The sequence below is a fragment of the Lactuca sativa genome, chromosome 7 (assembly GCF_002870075.4).
Source record: "Lactuca sativa cultivar Salinas chromosome 7, Lsat_Salinas_v11, whole genome shotgun sequence".
Classification (NCBI taxonomy): Eukaryota; Viridiplantae; Streptophyta; class Magnoliopsida; order Asterales; family Asteraceae; genus Lactuca; species Lactuca sativa.
Genome location: NC_056629.2, coordinates 85,188,551 through 85,206,613, shown reverse-complemented (window position 1 = coordinate 85,206,613; position 18,063 = coordinate 85,188,551). Strand labels below are relative to the sequence as shown.

Here is an 18,063-nt window from a genome sequence, read left to right as displayed (position 1 = left end):
AACATGCCAGTTATCATATCAATCACATGTGATTGATAACCCGCATGCACAAGGATTTATTACACTGTCAACTGTTTTACCAAGTATGATACTGTAAATTGTTTTCCAAAACGTCTTTACTTGTTCAAAGCTTTTCTCAAATTGTCTCTCACGCTGTATGTTTTACTTCAAATTCAGTTACAGCAGTATTTTAAACAAAGGATTTCTTTACCTATAATGTTCTATCAAAGTTTCATTCAAAACTTGTTTATGAAAGGTTTTCAAAGGATTTCTAAAGGTTTTCAAACTTATTTTACAAAAGAATACCAAGTCATGATTTTCTTAAGTATAAAGGTTTTCCAAGGTTTTCATCACAATTTTCTTCCATGTTTTTATACTTCTACTTCATTAGATACTACTAATTGTTTATGCCTCTACTTCATTAAATACTCCTACTTAGTTAAATGCTACTACTTCGTTAAACGCTTCTACTTTGTAAACGCTTCTACTTTATTAACACTTATACTTTGAGAAACGCTTCTACTTTATTAATGCTACTACTTCGTAAACGCTCCTACTTTGTTAAGGCTACTACTTCGTAAACGCTTCTACTTTATTAACGCTTATACTTCGAGAAACACTACTACTCCGTAAACACTTCTAATTTATTAACGCTTCTACTTCTTGAAACGCTCCTACTTTGTTAACGATTCTACTTAGTTAAAGGCATGCCTGTACATGTATAGTTATATAAATAATGTTTAAAGGACTTAGGAAGGCTAGCTCGCCCTATTTCCTTTTCCTCGTTTAGATATGGTCTGGTGGGATCGGATATCCGTCCGAAGGTCGTTTAATCATAAATTATATATCATGTATACATGTATAGACATGAAGGGTTTACATCGGTCGGTTTATCTGTGAGTCTCTATCATTAGTCCAGTATTTACAACATAACTCACTATACGAGATGCATCTTCAGGACATGGCCTTCTCCGTTGTCTAGTTGGTAACTAGAGTCTCTTGTAGGGAGAGCGGGCATTGTGTGTATAGATCTATACGGGATTGACACCCCCACACCCTGACTGTTAGCTACAGTCCACGGCCTACCAAGCCAAGGGGTGACAAATGTCACATTCTTTTCGACGCTTGCAGGGCGTCAAGTTCTCTAGTGTATATAAGTATGGTTACGAGTATCTCGGGGTTACCTTATAATTCATGGCCTTAAGGTAACGGGAATTAACATTGTATTCACTGTTTTTAGACGTTTCTAGACGTATCATTCATTTGATACTATCTGGGGTCCGTATTCACTGTTTTTAGACCTTTCTAGACGTATCATTCATTTGATACTGTCTGGGGTCTGTATTCACTGTTTTTAGACATTGCTAGATGCAACATTCATTTGATATTGTCTGGGGTCTGTATTCACTGTTTTTAGGCCTTGCTAGACATATCATTCGTTTGATACTGTCTGGGGTCTGTGTCTCCATTCGTTAGACTGAGCCAGGCGTGTTGTTCATTCGATACTCTCCTGGAGTCTATGATTTCTTTTGCCTTAGTCAGCAGTATTTCTTGCTGAGGCATATGTTATTTTCCCTAATGTTTTTACTTGTGATATCCTTCTACTTTCTTTAAAGTTAAATACCGTATTTTGGTAATCATAACATCTCAGGGAAATTCTCTTTAAAACATAACACTGTCGTCTGTCGGGTCTTGGTAGAAGACTGCTTTTATTTAGAAAATACAGGATTTTCTAGAAAGGACTCTAATACACCGTTGATCCTAAACTACTACTTTTTATAAAGTTATTTGAATAAAATGACACTAAATGCTTATGAACTCACCAGCATTTATAAAAATGCTGATACTCGCTTTCAAAATAACTTGTATTCTCAGGTCAGCAATAGACAGGTACATTCCAGGAGCTTTTAGTGAAGACAGTTTAGTACCAAGCTGCACCTATCTTATTACTTGTATTACTTTGATGTATCTATGTAATGTAAAACTATTACTATTAATGCAATGGTTGTTGTACTTTTATTACTATACTGCATATGTTGTGATACTTGACATGACGTCATCCACCCCATAATGTTTCCGCCGTTCCGGTTTTGGGGTGTGACACCTTCAGCCTATCTGGACCACTCTCAGAACCTTCAGCATGTCTGGACCACCCCTTCGGGCCTTCAGCCTGTCTGGACCGTTCTCCGAGCCTTCGGCCTGACTGGTACGCCCCACCGGTCTTCAGTCTATCCGGACTGCTCTAAACTGCTGAGCATCTCCCTGTACCGCCCTCCTGGTGCTCCTTCCCATGCAGACTGTTCTCACCCACTTGGGGTTCCGAACTCCTGATCCATTTCGTGGACTCTAACCCCGGTCTAACCCTAGGCCTCATGTCGATCTTCCATCCTCTCGGAAATCCATGGTATGTTCCCTGATTCGCGTGTCTACCACTTATGCTAAATAACCCGCATACTCATGCTGATTGTACTGTCGAGCCCTGGCAGCTAACTAAATTCTCAACAACTAATGCTCCATCCGTAAATTCTTAATTCTCCCCTACTTGGGACACCAACCACTATCTACTAGTGGCGAAATCAAAACACTTCTTAACCTTCCTAACCAAGCATTTCCACACTTCACCATAGAACGGTGAATCCTGGAACGAATAATTTCTGCAAAACAACCCTCCTGGCATGCAGCAACCAAACTTCAGAAGGAGCCCGAATCCTGGTGACACTTTTGCATCTCCAATTCACAATTTCTGGCCCTATAATGGTGATCCTATCTCCTAACTTCTGATCACCAACACCCATGGATACTAACCGTCTACAACCCTTGTTACTAAATTCCTCAAACTATCCTATGCCATATGCAAAAGGGATGGAAAATTCACAATATAATTATAAACAATAAGATATAGATAGAAACATACCAGCAGCTGTATCTGGTGTTGTCCTAGCCTCCTCTGATGTAAGCCAGAAGGCACGTCCCTGAGCCCTCAGGGTCTTTGCTCTACCCTGACCCCCGTCAGTGATCCTCAAAGTAGTCGACGCTGGAGCCTGCACCGGCCTAGCAACCAGTTGTGGACAGTTGGTCTTCAGGTGACCAACCTGATGACACTGATAACAAATCCTCGTGTCCTGAACCGGGGCCATCTGGCAATAATCCCTCACATAATGCCCCTCCTTTCTGCATTTGCGGCACACACCACCGGACCTACATACTCCGATATGACCCTTCCCGCACTTCGCACAAGTGCGACTGCTCTGTTCTCCAACCCTAGAATCAGCACTGTTGGACCGCTTCGGCGCCAGCTGAGACTGCACCGGGGCCTGCCTCTGCTCTCACATCTATAACTCAATCTCCAACTCCCGCCGCCTAGCGGCCTCCTGTAAATCCAGTAATGTATCACATCGTTGGGTAGCAACAAACTGTCTAATATCAGTCTTGAGCATGCTTAGATAACGCGTCATCTGAGCTTGCTCGGAAGCAAACTCCGGGCAGAACATCACCCTCTCAGTGAACATATGGGTGATCTCCTTCACCGACTCTACACCCTGTCTCAACTCCAAGAACTCCTGAGCTAGCCGCTCATGCTCGACATATGGAATGTAATGGGAGTAGAACATCTCCCTAAACCGATCCCAAGAAACTGTAGCTCTCTGATCATCTGAATAAGTCCCTGTTATCAACCTCCACCAGTCCTTCGCCCCGGACCTCCACATGTTCAGGGCACACTTGACCTTCTGCTTAGCCGGACAGGAACATGTGAAAAAGCATCCCTCGATGTCCGATAGCCACCTCATGGCTATGATAGGGTTCTGAATCCCATCGAAAGTCGGGGGCTTCGTGTTATCAGAATCCTAATACTGAAAAGGCCGATTGGCTCCTACCTCTGCCGTTGATACAGGTGCAGTAGCTATCGCGGCAGTCGCCTCCGCAAGGGTTGCATAACGCTCGTCAAAGTACTCGACCATGGCGGTTGTGATAGACCCAAACATCTCCGGTAACCGTGCGCGGAACATAACAACAACCTCATCATGCAGGATCCCCCAGATCTTGTCATCCATCTCGTTGGGCCTCATCTGGCCGATAGTCTCGGATGCTGTCGGTGCCTCCTGTTCGTCTTCTCCTGATCCTGACCCGAATCCCGCCACGATTCGTTGTGTAACCTCCATACTGAAAATATACCGAAAAGATATCAGATACTCTTCATAACAACCCAGGAACCAACTCCCAACCAAAACCCTAAGGGTTGTGACTTCCTTGATACACGTATGGGTCATGTGCTTTCAGTAGTACGGGCCCATACTACCTTCCACACCTACCCATATTTGTCCTAAGTATCATCACAACGCCCTAGCAATACACACAATTATAGCAAGCGCTCAATCCTCACTCCTAGAGGAAATGCTAAATATTTCATAACCGGCCTACTGGCCTTGCACAACCCACCCGTCCATGAAACTTCCACCAACCCTGCAGCACTAGTGTATAAGGTCTTAATAATGATGTCAATTTCATATAAAGGAATCCCAATCAAACAAGAACAGAACATAAGGCCAAATCAAACATTCTTAGGCTATAAGGTCTTAATTATGTATAATCGTGATGCATACACTAAGCAACTACAATAATGATGTCAATTTCATATAAAGGAATCCCTATGCTAGCAGGCATCAAGTAATCAGGCAATTCTATCATGCAATTCCTAGCTTGGTACAAGCATGTTGTTCTAATATATCACATAATCAAATAATTGTATGGTATTTTGGGGTCTACTTACTGGCTCTGGCTGATCGTACACTTCACATACTCTTTTACTTATTTTTGAAAACCATTTAAAAATCATTTTGAAAATCTTTCCTTGATTTGAGACTGGATTCACACGAATGTACCTCCAATTCACTCAAACCAAGGCTCTGATACCAACTTGTAACATCCATAAAATTCGAGCTAATTTAAAACTTTTTAAATCATTTAAAACCATTCAATTATTACAATTTGTTTTCAAAATAGTTTAAACATCATAGTTCCCAGAAATCATAATCATCAATCGAGGAAGTGTACGGTCACGCCCTCGCCTTCCCGGGGCCATGCGATGAACCTGAAACAACAAACTAAAACTGTAAGCCCGAAAGCTTAGTGAGTCACCACCAAAATACTAATGCCATACAGATAACCATATCATATAACATATAATTAACAGAATAGCCATGCATCACGAGTCTACAGTGTGACTGGTCCGCCCGCACCAGGCCTTCAATCCACCTAGTCCACTCTCTGAGTCTACAGTATGACTGGACCGCCCATACCGAGCCTTCAGTCAATTTGGCCCACTCTCCGAGCCTCGACACGTCTGGACCGCCCTCTCGGGGCCTTCAGCCTATCCGAACCGCTCACCGGGCCTTCGGCCTGACTAGGTGTCCTCCTGGACCTACAGTCTATCTGGTCCGCCCTGGGTATGTTGGCCTACAGCACAAAGCAAGACCCGCCTCAACCCAAACCCCAATCAAACAACCATGTGCACATATATCAAATAATTACATAACAGTCCATATACAAATAAACCGATCTAGCAGATCATATAGCATAGCAACATCCTAACCAGGATATCGACCTAACAGGTCACCAACATAGCATCATCATATATACCAGGATACCGACCTAAACCAGGTCACTAACATAATACCATCCTAACTACCAGGATGAAGATTTAACAGATCAATAAACATATCAAACAAAACCAGGATACAAATCTGATAAAGGGTCGGCCATGGTGCCTTAGACCCCATTGATATAGTGAGGATAACTCACCTCGCAAGTAACTCGAAAGGTAGCACCAAACTCTTCCAAATGTTGCTCCAACTGCAACACCTATATTCGCCAATGCCCATTTGCTATCAAAATCCAATTTACCAAAATACCCTCAGAAGTCCAATACTCAACCCTTGGTCAAAGTCAAAGTCAACTGCCAAAGTCAACAGTCCATATTGACCTCAACTCATTGAGTACAACTAGCCACTCGCCGAGTTCCTTGCATAACTCGCCAACTCGCCGAGTCGCAAGAGCGAGTCGTCGAGTTCCTAGTGTCAGTGGCCGCAAACCCCTTGGACAACTCGTCGGGTTTCCCTATACAACTCGACGGTTTCACACGTGTCCAAAGGTTAGGAAAATGCTAGCTGACTCGCCGAGTCACTTAACTGACTCGCCGAGCCCAAGGCAATCTTCATCAAACTCGCTGATTCGTTTATCCGACTCGTCGATTCTACAACTATCTTCATCGGACTCGCCGAGTTGTCCTGATACTTGTCGATTCCCTTTAGTCCTTCATCAAAACAGAGGCTTTTTAAGCCATGCCGAGGCTCCATATTGTAGATCCAGTCCCCCAAGACATGTTTATCACGTAAAGTTGCAAACTTTACGTGCATGCAAGGTGCTAATGACCTAAATCAAGCTAAAGTAGAGGTTCTAGGCAAAAGAGATTCACCAACATGCTAAAGACTGAGACTTTATGATAATAAGAGCCAAGATGAGCCTAGATTTGAATTTGCAACTTCAGATCTTGTTTCATCACTCCAAATGCCCAAAATGGCCCCAAAACTCAAATATAAAAGGGATTTAGCTAGAAGAAGCTCAAGGTGGTGACTTGATACCTCCAAATGATGATAAACTAAGGTAGACTTCAAATCCCCAACTGTTCCTTGCTCAAAGCTTTTTGATCTTCAAGCCTTTCCTCACCAAGATCCACTTTTCAAGCTCAAACATACAAGTATGGAGAGGAAACAAATATTTAGGGTTTCTGGACTTACAGGGGCTGCAAGGGAAGCTAAGGGGGGCAAAGGATCCTTTAAATAGGGTGCAAAACCGCGGAATTTAGGGTTTCATCTGCCAGTTCCTACTCATCGAGTCCCTTCTTGGACTCGGCGAGTAGGTCACTTAAACACGTGGATCAGCCCGCTGCTACTCGGTGAGTCAGGTAACCGACTTGCCGAGTAGACCTTGAAATCATGAGAAATTATCACCACAAATTGATACATGGGAATCAGGGCGTTACTGTCTTGCTATATGTTGTAGGCCAAGATACATGGTGCGGGCCGACTATAAGCTATAGGCACGGAGACTCGAGAAGAGCGTTTGGGTTAAGGCGACATGCCAACAAACCCATGGTATTCGAGTCCGATGACTTATTGGGCCAATGTATTCCATTCTGATGAGTATGGGTCCGTTATGCATAATAATACACCTGTTGTATCGGGTATTTTGGGAGAAGCACACTAAACTTTGTGCTTACCCAGTTGTTTATGTTTTCATGTTCTATCGTTGGTCGTGGGAAGGTGAATGCATGACTGTACACACTCATCAATAATATTGAGGATTCCGCATTTCTTATATTACTCTGATTTCCGATAAATGTATTTGGGAATAGACATTTTTTCTTAATAATAGATTTATAATTATGGAGTTTGCCTTATTTAAAAATGAAAATTTTTTGTTGTGCAAATGAGACATTACACATAAACATCAACTGCCCCACACATTTCATCAATAATTGTCCCACGTAAGATATCGTGAGAAAAACCTAAAGAAAACATTTATAAGTACTGAATGTGTACAAAAACAAAAATGACTTATTTTAAAACAAAAAAATATTAAGAACTAAATGTGTAAAAAAGATATTAAAGACTAAATGTGTACAAAATGAGAAATATATTACCATATTAAGTCATTTTTCTTGGCTAACCTGGAGTAACCCGTCATAAAGACTGAATGTGTACAGTTTAACAAATTGAAGAGACAAATATAAACGAAAAAAAAAAAAAAAAACTCAATAACCACATATATAAAAGTCAGAAAAATATTTTATCTTGTTAAGTTCTTATCCCTAAAAAAATCTAAATTTACATTTTGCTATGTAAGTTTTAGGCGTAAAAACATGCCAGACAGTAATATCTTTTTTTACTCCAAAAGCGCTGACGCGTATATTTATCTACCGACGCTAGCCCGATCGCGTGACCGCCACGCTCATCATAAAGAGCACACAAAACCACTTGCGTGTCAGTCACTCGCCATCAAATCAAGTGGAGCTTAAACTGCCAGATTCTACAAAAGCCAAAAGCCCAATGTCCATTCACACGAGATCCTCTGAATTTAAAAGGAAATCCAACCGCCTATATTGATGGTAAAAACTAAATTAAAAAGGTAATAATTAAATCCAGATCACATACGCATCGGTGGATTGTAAAAGCTTCATCAAAACTTGTACATTATTTAGGAATTTCTATTTTAGTTCTGGAAAAAGACGATACCCTTTCTTTCTTGCTTGACTATATCACGCTTTTACCGATGCATGTGTAAATTTGTATGTTATATACATAAATTTTGTATCTATATGTGTATGACCTAAAACCCTTTTTAAAAATTTCTTGCTTTCTTTCTTCTGATTAATTTATTCTCCTAGTGATGATGACGATTTGAGTTCGATGCTTCAATCTTGATTATTTTTTGTTCTCTGGGTTCTTTTACAATAGAAAAACGTTTCTGATTTGATTTAATCTCAACCAATTGGGGAAAATCATGGACGAATCAAGTCAACAGGGACAAGATCGAAGTTCTTCTGCTTCAATTCCAACTCTCCCCTTACATCATGGTATGTTTTTCTTTCTCATTACTGAATTCACGATCTTTTAGTTGTTAGTAATTTGAAATTTGAATTTTTAATGTCAATTTTGACACAGGGATGATAAGTTGATTTGATTTGTTCTTTTTTTCTCACAAATTTAACTTAGTTTATGTCAATTCCTCTTGTTCGTTATTGCGGTTGTAAGATTTGGGAATCTGGTGTTATCACTTACAAATTTAGCATGATTTAAGGTTTTCTTTTTTGTGAATTGGGGTTGAGATTGATCTGGGTTCGCATTTTCAATTGTAGTTAAAATGTGGGTTTTGATTTGATTTTTGTTTTGGATTCGGATCTTATGCTTGTTTTATTGCAAACCCTAGAATTCACCCTAAGTTACATTTATATGTATCTATGTTTTTTTTTCTTTTCTGAAGATGGCTGATTTTAAGTTATAAGTTTCTGTGTAAACCCTGATTTAGAATTTTAAACTTCATTAAGTGATATCATTAATTAGAAATACTGCAATCATGGGGAATGGATGCTTTATGTCTTACTCAAGAATTCAAGATTATAGTGGTGTGTTTTCATGTGAAGTTTCTTAAGTGGTATTTCTTTTTCACTTGGTGATGTGATTAAATATAATTAAATTTATATCCAAACACAAGGGTAAAATGGTCATTTACTCTTTGGTAACAAATAAATAGTGATTTCTAAGTTCAAAATATAACAGTTCTTAAATAAATAGTGCAGTACAATGACATATCTAAACACAAGGGTAAAATGGTCATTTACTTTCATTCAAACTGTTCAAAGAAAGAGTCTTTTGTTTAAGTGTCAAACTCAAAGAGTCTGATAATCCTTGTTCCGCCTTTTTGGATGAGACAAAAAGCTACAGCTTTTTTTTCATTACATCTGTCATAGTCCACAGTACAGTATACCAAACACAGTACAACATGTTCTGTCTGTGAACTGCTAACTCTCAGACAAATTCTGAAACTTGAAACAGGTGATGGTCCTTCGGCTGAGAAACGAATAGAGAAGGTATTTTTTTTTTCAACTTTAAAGCTTTTATTCATGATCTTTTTAATATTTTCTATTTTCTTAGCTTAAATATAACATGTTATATTAATACTTTATTTTTATTTTCAGCCAAACAATGAAACATTTGTTTCTTTGAATCATTCTATTGATGCAGCCAACCAATCAGAAGCCTGGAATGCAAGTCGATCTCATACCCCTATAAACTCATCAAACACTTACATTGCTCCAGTACAAACATACTATTATGGAGGTCAGTCTACAAAAAAATAAAAATAAAAAATCAGGTTGACTTTGGGGATTTTAAAATTTTGACTTAATTATCTTGTAAATTTAATCAGGTTATGATGATGGATTGATTAATTGGGGAGAAGGTTCGAATTATGTTCATACTAACAATTTGCAAATTATGTCCCCGGTAAGAGTCCATTTGTCATTATAAAGCATTTACATTTTTCTTTAGGTTCAATACAAATTTATATAGAAAATGTTTCACATTTTTTTAAAAAAAATTTATGCAACAAAATGATTCTTTAGACAAAATACATCCATGTTTCATTCTAGGATCAAAATATGCAACATTGTAACTGGGACACATTTATGCAACAATGCTTCACTTTTTAACGAATTTACTCAACAATGTTTCACTTTATTTATCGATTTATGCAATACTATTTCATTGTTTTACCAAGTTATGAATGAAATACTGTGTATTTTCGTCCTAAAATATGTAACCACTTTTCACTCCACAAAAACTTATTTATGCTACAATGTTTCTTCTTTTTTTAGTGATTTATGCTATAATGTTTCAATCTTTTACTATTTTATTCAACTTATACTTATTTTCTCCATCTTTTTGTTGACCTAATTCAGGCAATCTACAACGATAATTCCTCTCTTCTATATCATCCTGCTTTCACATACGACACTCAAATCGCATACGCTCAATTCCCACAAATCGCAAGTCAACTATCACCAATAATGATCGATGGTCAACTCTATTCACCACATCAACTCCCAATTTCTCCATCATACTACTCGCAACCAATTTCACCAACCGATTATTATCTACAATACCCCAGAAATAACAACCTTGGATTCTACAAATTCCCTAATGAAATCACCCAATGTGAACCCGTATCAACCCAATCGAACCCGGTTGGCATACTTGGCCCATATCATGGTTCTTATGAAGCGACCCGGGTCGACAAAAATATGGACCGAGTCGACTCGGTTAGCTTGAGCGCGACTACAAGTGATAGGAACCGAGGACCAAGGGCATTGAAACCGAAGGGAACAACAACGGGTGAGCATATGTCAAATGAAGATTTTGTTACAAGTTATGAAAAGGCGAAATTTTTTGTGATTAAATCTTTTAGTGAAGATAATGTTCATAGAAGTATAAAGTATGGTGTTTGGGCAAGTACCCCACTTGGGAATCGAAAGCTAGATGCTGCATTTAAAGAAGCAAAGGAGTACGCTTCTAGGGTTTTTCTCTTTTTTTCGGTGGGTTTTTAGTTTTTGTGTTAATTCTTGGATAATTTGTTTTTGTAAGATTATTTTTTGATTGAAATTGTTGTAGGTGAATGCGAGTGGACAGTTTTGTGGGGTTGCTGAGATGATTGGAGGTGTGGATTTTGAGAAAGATGCGGATTATTGGCAACAGGATAGGTGGAGTGGGCAGTTTCGGGTTAAATGGCATATTATTAAAGATGTCCCTAATAGTCGATTTAGACATATTCTTCTTGAAAATAATGATAATAAGCCTGTCACTCATAGCCGAGACTCACAAGAGGTATTTTGATTTTGATGATAAGGGTATTTATGTCTTTTGCATAAACAAGAGATTGAAAAAGGGGTCATGGCCTTGTTCTCCCATCTTGTTCCAACTTTTTGGATAGGACAAATGATTGCAATTTTTGTCGGTTAGACTATGATGATGATGGATATGAATATGAAGGTGATTGTGAGGAGGGTATTTACGTCTTTTTAGAACAAAGAGACTGTGATCGAGTGTTTGTCGTGCCTTTTGGATGAGAATGACATTTTCGTCTTTTGCGCAAATGAGATCAAGAGCTGAGTCCTTGTCACACTTTTTTGGGGGACAAAATTTACTTTTTTCCCCTGGTCACAGTCCAATGCATGTCAAACACAGTACAAGGCTTTATTACCATCAATGTTTGATCGTGGAGGATTTTAATGTTTCTTTTATCACTTTGTGTAGGTGAAACTTGAAGAGGGGAACACAATGTTGAAAATCTTTAAAGAGCATGATGCGGATACATCAATCTTGGATGATTTTAATTTTTACGATGAACGTGAGAAATCTTTGCAAGAAAAGAGAACTAAGGAACAAGTTTTTTCTACCAAAAACACCATTGATGATGCTTCGATAAATCGCCTTTCGGATAGAGTTGCTAACTCTCTCCAGTTAGAAAACCAAAATGAGGTTACTAAATCTTAAACCAACCCTTTTCACTAGTTTGAAGGCCTTTCCTACTTTTATTTTGACTTTTGTCAAGCTTTTGGTTCTTCACCCCTTTGTTATATTTCTAGCGGTAGGAGGTGGTGGTGGTTGTGATTAGAGGTGGTTGAGGTATTATCCGGCCATGGCTGAAGCCGATTCCATTGTAATTTGAGTAGTTATGACAGGGTGGTTGTTGAGTTGCTACCCAAACAAGTGTAACATTATCAGTTAAAGGAATTGATCAAAATGGTTATCACATAGTTTTCTTTTTTCTGTATAATTTATGATGAGTCAGGCATAAGTTGTTTTCATTAACAAAATGGTATCAAAGTTTTCCAACAACTCATTCAATAAAAATCAATAGAGAAATAAGAACACAAATGTACATAGAAAACTCCAAAACCAAAGAAAAAACCATGGATTTCGTAAGAGAAAGAATTCACTATATATTTGAAACAAAGGCCTTAAGGCTATTTTTAAGCATGTCATTTGGTCAATATATTTTCATTAAGGCTATCTTTGGCTAATTAGTTGAAAATTAGCTGTTACCCGATAAAAAAAATAACTTTTAATAAATTAGTTGAAATATGTAAAATCATATAAAAGGACATATTGAGGTTTTTTTTATAAAGGAAATCTCTGGAAAAATTATAATATTCATCTTAATTTACTAAACAATCCAAAATTAAAATTTGTTTACGAAAAAGTCCTAATTACCGGTAAAAATGATGATTTGACTGTTTTTTCCCTGTTTATTGGTTTCAATACTTATCTGATTTTATTAAATCCTCATTATTTTACCATAACTACATTAAAATTCTATTGTTTTACCATAATTTGGGACTTATTTGTAAATTATGGTAAAATAATGAGATTTTAATTAAACCAGGTAAGTAATGAAATCGGTAAACCGGAAAAATTGAGTCAAATCGTCATTTTACCGGTAATTAAGATTTTTTTCGTAAACAAATTTTAGTTTGAAACTTTTTTGTAAATTAAGGTTTATTGAGACTTTTTTGGAGATTTTATTTTTTTAATTAATAAAAAATATATTTGGAAATTTTTTTAAAAAGTTCCTTAAACACGTTGAAATATTAGTCTGAGTTTTTATTTTTCAAAAATTATAACAAAAAAGTAAACATATTAACATACCACCCACAAAACAGGCAGTTCATACTTCATATCACATTTCCCTTTCTTTTCAACGTATATATAGAAAGAAATCATCCTTTAAATACATATATAAAACCACTTCTATCTTCTTTATCTTTAAACTTTAAAGTCGTACATATCAATCGATTGTCATGGGTACACAACAGCTTCTAAACCGAGCCTTCCTAACCGATGTCACAACCTCAATTTCAGCCTTTTCCAACATTTTAACAACTTCACTGAAATGTGGCCTCACATGTGGGTCCACATCCCAACAACGTGTCATTATTTCACCAAGAATCGGAAGACAATCATCTGGAATAGCCGGACGAATACCTTTATTCACAACAGCAAATGCAGCTTGTACATCTGTAAGGTTGTGATATGGTAGCTTCCCTGTTATAAGTTCCCATAACACAATCCCAAAGCTATACACATCCACTTTCTGGGTATAAGGCCTATGCTGAATCATCTCCCTACATAAAATATTACTAAATTAAATCATTACCATTTATAGAAATTATCATTGCTCAAAAAATACACTTTTTTTTTTATTATTTTAAAATAGAAAGTTTAAGTAAACTTACGGAGCCATCCACCGATACGTCCCCATCTCCGGTGTCATACCTTCGGTCCTCACCTCAATCCTCGCAATACCAAAATCCGCAATCTTAATCGATTGATCTTTTGAAATCAAAAGATTATCCGATTTCAAATCCCGATGAATCACTCCAACTCCATGAACATACTCCATTCCCTTAGCCACATCCGCCGCCTGTTTCACCGCCAATCTGAGCGGCACCGCCCTATTCTGCCGCCTGTTCAAAAACTGCCGAACCGAACCACCCCTCGCATACTCCGTTACTATACACCACACCATCGGTTTATGACACCCTCCGATGAATCTTACAATATTCGGATGGTTTAATCCTGCAAGCATCTTCACTTCTTGCTGAAATTGTTTCTCCATAGCATTTGCCACATCTAAATTCTCTTCTGGTTTTTCCAAAAGCTTTATCGCAACATCTTCACCATTGTAGATCCCTTTATAAAGCTTCCCGAAAGCACCTTGAGCAAAAGCGGGACCCATGTTGAGTTTCTTAAGCTTGATGGTCCATTCTTCGTAGTTTTCTAGCCCTTTTGTTGGGAAACGAGGGTCAAGTAAGGCTTGAGCCAATGCATCAGGGGTTGACCCATGTGGGATGAGTCTTCTGCTGTTAACAACACTATGTCCAACACCATTAGAGTATGGGTTCGAACCATGGTTCAAGTCATGGTTAGGTAACAAGAACATCCTAGTGTTGGAACCATTGGAGGAGTTATTTGACCCCACACTGCTGTTGGTAATAGAGAATGCTATTGAACCTCCATTGTTGGTCATGTTCAAGCTAATGAAGCTTTCCATTGACATGTTTTCATTGAGCTTGAGGTGGAATTCTTGTGTCATGTCTTGGAAATTGTTGTTTAGGCCGATGAAGCCTGTAACTTTTTTATCCTCCTTCATTATCCACTTTCTTTTGGATCAATCAGACCTAAAATCAATCAATTTCGTGTGAAATTTAGTGAAAGGAACAAGTCATCGGTTCAGAAAAGGAGAGGAAAAATATAAAAATCTTGGTTTCACACACCAGTCGTACGGAAAAACAAAACGAAGACTTTTGAACAGATGAAAAATCGATCAAAATCCTCCGTTTTACAGTCAACGTAATGAAAGTTTAGGAAATATACAAGTAAAGGTTTCAAATTGAACGATGATTCATGAAGATACAATCATACGAAGCATGTATTACCAAAAACGCAGGTGAAGGATTGAGGAAGTTCCACGTTATCAGCAAGGCTTTTCTCCTTTCTTCATTCGGAGATTGAAAGATGATCAAAGAGCAGTGAATGGATGATTTTGTAGAATCGATGGAGTTAACGATGTTTGTGAGTGAACTTTTTCTTTTTGGGGACGACGATGACGACGAAAACACGGTGATCCTACAAAGGTCCAAGAAGAAGACGAGGAATGGTTATTAAATCGGATCATATAAATATACGATCTATAAAGCTTTTTTTCGTCTAAAGAATTTTGTTTTAGCTGATTAAATAATAATATAATTAATATCTAATATATGAAATATATGATTAATAAATATTTTTAGTAACTATTTTCTATTTAAAAGGTTACAAGAATTATATAACCACAACCTTACCCTTCTATTCCTTTATAGTCGCAGTGCATAAATACAAGAATTACATAATTACCCTTCAATTAGAAGTACTATAATTGAGCTACTGAAAATCGATAATTTTCCAATCCCGACTAATCAAACAATTACCAACTCAATGTAATATGATAGTAGTCAGGGGCAATATTGTCATTTTCGATATGTGGGACAATATTGATGTGTGTATGTTACTTGAATAGTATGCTACTTCCATTAAACATAAACTTTGTGATCTACTTTCATTTTAAGTCATAACTGCTTTGACCTCACTTGTAGTTTTTAGACTTTGATACATGTCTAAAAGATCTACAACATGGCTAGGCAAGCTTTCTCCAACTCTTCTAGAAAGCTTTGCTATAATTGTGGGAGTTTATTAGATGAAGGGCGTTTTGGGCATATTGAATGTTAGTATAACCCATAAATTTACCATTTTTGTTGGGATAAAAGTGTCGGAGAAAAATGACATTCTTTATCAAATCACAAACTTTGTCACATAAACCCTTGAGACCTTCAACAATATTATATGATACATGCTATGACAATCCAAAATTAAAATTAAGGCTCTCTTTTAATTTAGAATTTATATATCAAATCGGCAACAGGCAACCAACAAATATCATAGTAGGACTTTTGTACCGTTTTGCAATTTCTTTTTATACATTTTGTAATTACTAATTGTGATTCTTGTTTCATGAAACACTTGATCTACAAAAATGGTCCACAATTATGATATACTATAGGTTTGTATAAGTCACTATTTTATATAAGTCAATGTTTATTATTGGTCTACAATTACGATTTATTGTAGTTCTTTAAGATTGTTTTTGCAAAATTAAGAAAATAAATTAACTTATTTTTATGATCTAATCTTTTTATGTATATATCTTTTTTCCAAAACATAATGTAATTGTAGTTATGATATTTATACGGTTTGAACCATTCTACTTTGCATCTTATTAGGTCACCTCCATTGATTCAATACAAAACTATTCTTATTTGTCATGTCAATGTCATAAAAATAGTAAATACCTATGCATTTTCAATATAAAGAATATCACCAATTAGTAATAAAAAATCATAAATAAGGGGCTGTGAAACTTTGTATGTTGGAATATTAATATAAATATAAATTGATTTGTTTCTTTCTTGAGCTTGGGTTTGAACTTGAAATTTAAGGATCAATCGAGTTAAGCTTAACATTGGAATTTAAAGATTGACCAAGTCGAGTTTTAAGCTTCAAATTTTTTTATTCAAGTCGAGCTTGAGCTTTACACTGTAAACGACTCGAATCACTCGATTACTCCCCAATTTTAATACTTTTTTTATTGGAGTCAAGCTTGTATCCAAAGTATAATGTTCTATGTGAAATGATTTATGTTTATTGTTTGGAATTTTTTTGGTGCTTTGTTTTTTTTTTAATTATTCAACAAGTTGATTCAGATATTATATCAAACCGGGACACATTAGCCCAACAAACTATTTCGAATTTACTCATTCAATTCCAAAACATTTTTTAGTATTTTCTGGGGCATACAGTAGATGTCTACCTGCTTTTTTGGTCCTTGCTGCTGCTACCTACCTGCACTACCTGATATAGCAGGTTTCAACCAAATAGTCAAACTTAATAGTCAAAATTAAGATTTCATGTAACACAACCCACTTTAAAGATTCCGACTTCACAAACCTCGTGTCAGGGAATAAACCAAACGACATCCTCCTGTGTCTCAATGACGATCAAACCATTCAATGCACCTTTCTCAGTGCTAGGGTTTCCTGGACAAACAAATTCGACAAAATTGAAGAACAAAACATTCACAAAAAAACCTTTATGCTCAAGTTGAAGAAGAAAGATAAGCGAAGGATTTTGCAATCTTATATTTAACATATTTACAGAGCTTCAAAAGATATTGAGTCGAGATGTAAGGAACTAAAGTTGTACATGAACTCAAAGACGCTATCTGTAACATCCCAAAAATACGGTCCAAAAATTTCGTTTTAAATCATTAATAAAAACCATAATTATCAACCATTTCATTCATAAAAAAATCGTTATATCAAATCAAAGTATCATCTCAAAACATGTTCTTTTTATCATAGTAAACATCTCAGGCTAAAACTTCTTGGTGTGTGTCATGCAGTATTCCCGAGCTCTTCCATCCGCTACTGGAAGTACTTGAAACCAAAACTGAAAATTGTAAGCACGAAGCTTAGTGAGTTCCCCATACTACCACATATAACATACACGTAAACACATATTGCAAACGTTAGGCCTAGCCCGCTACATCGAGCCCCGCCCGACATCGGACGAATCTGACATCAGGCCCCGCCTGACATCGAGCCCCGCTCGGTATACAGATCTGTTTCTACTAGGCCCCGCCTGTCTCCGGGGCCCCGCCCGCTAATAACATATAAGCATGCTAATACATAACAAACAATCGCTATACTATAACTGCTAGTCTCAAGGCCCCGCCTATCTTGGGCCCCGCCCCTACTCTGCTACTAATGAGATATACAGCCCCGACCACACTCAGCTAGTGATGAGATACGGGCCCCCACCCACACTCATCTCTCTATCAGGCACATACAAGTAT

General features: G+C 37.4%; 2 protein-coding genes and 1 pseudogene across 2 annotated transcripts; 2 read left to right on the top strand and 1 right to left on the bottom strand.

Moving 5' to 3' along the window:
• Nucleotides 1–8,366: 8,366 nt before the first annotated feature.
• On the top strand, nt 8,367–12,368 carry LOC111887664 (uncharacterized). Its single transcript, XM_023883837.3, has 7 exons — nt 8,367–8,632; nt 9,612–9,646; nt 9,755–9,896; nt 9,985–10,061; nt 10,517–11,149; nt 11,226–11,438; nt 11,868–12,368. The coding sequence occupies exons 1-7, from the start codon at nt 8,560–8,562 to the stop codon at nt 12,105–12,107; spliced, it is 1,413 nt and encodes a 470-aa protein (XP_023739605.1). The 5' UTR covers nt 8,367–8,559; the 3' UTR covers nt 12,108–12,368.
• An 877-nt stretch (nt 12,369–13,245) lies between these two features.
• LOC111887668 (serine/threonine-protein kinase STY13) lies at nt 13,246–15,280 on the bottom strand. The gene is made up of 3 exons (XM_023883841.3): nt 15,053–15,280; nt 13,850–14,794; nt 13,246–13,738 (listed from the first exon to the last, which is right to left on the bottom strand). The coding sequence occupies exons 2-3, from the start codon at nt 14,764–14,766 to the stop codon at nt 13,402–13,404; spliced, it is 1,254 nt and encodes a 417-aa protein (XP_023739609.1). The 5' UTR covers nt 14,767–14,794; nt 15,053–15,280; the 3' UTR covers nt 13,246–13,401.
• The window catches only part of LOC111887697 (AAA-ATPase At2g46620-like), a 53,241-nt pseudogene continuing 50,348 nt past the window's right edge, over nt 15,171–18,063 (top strand).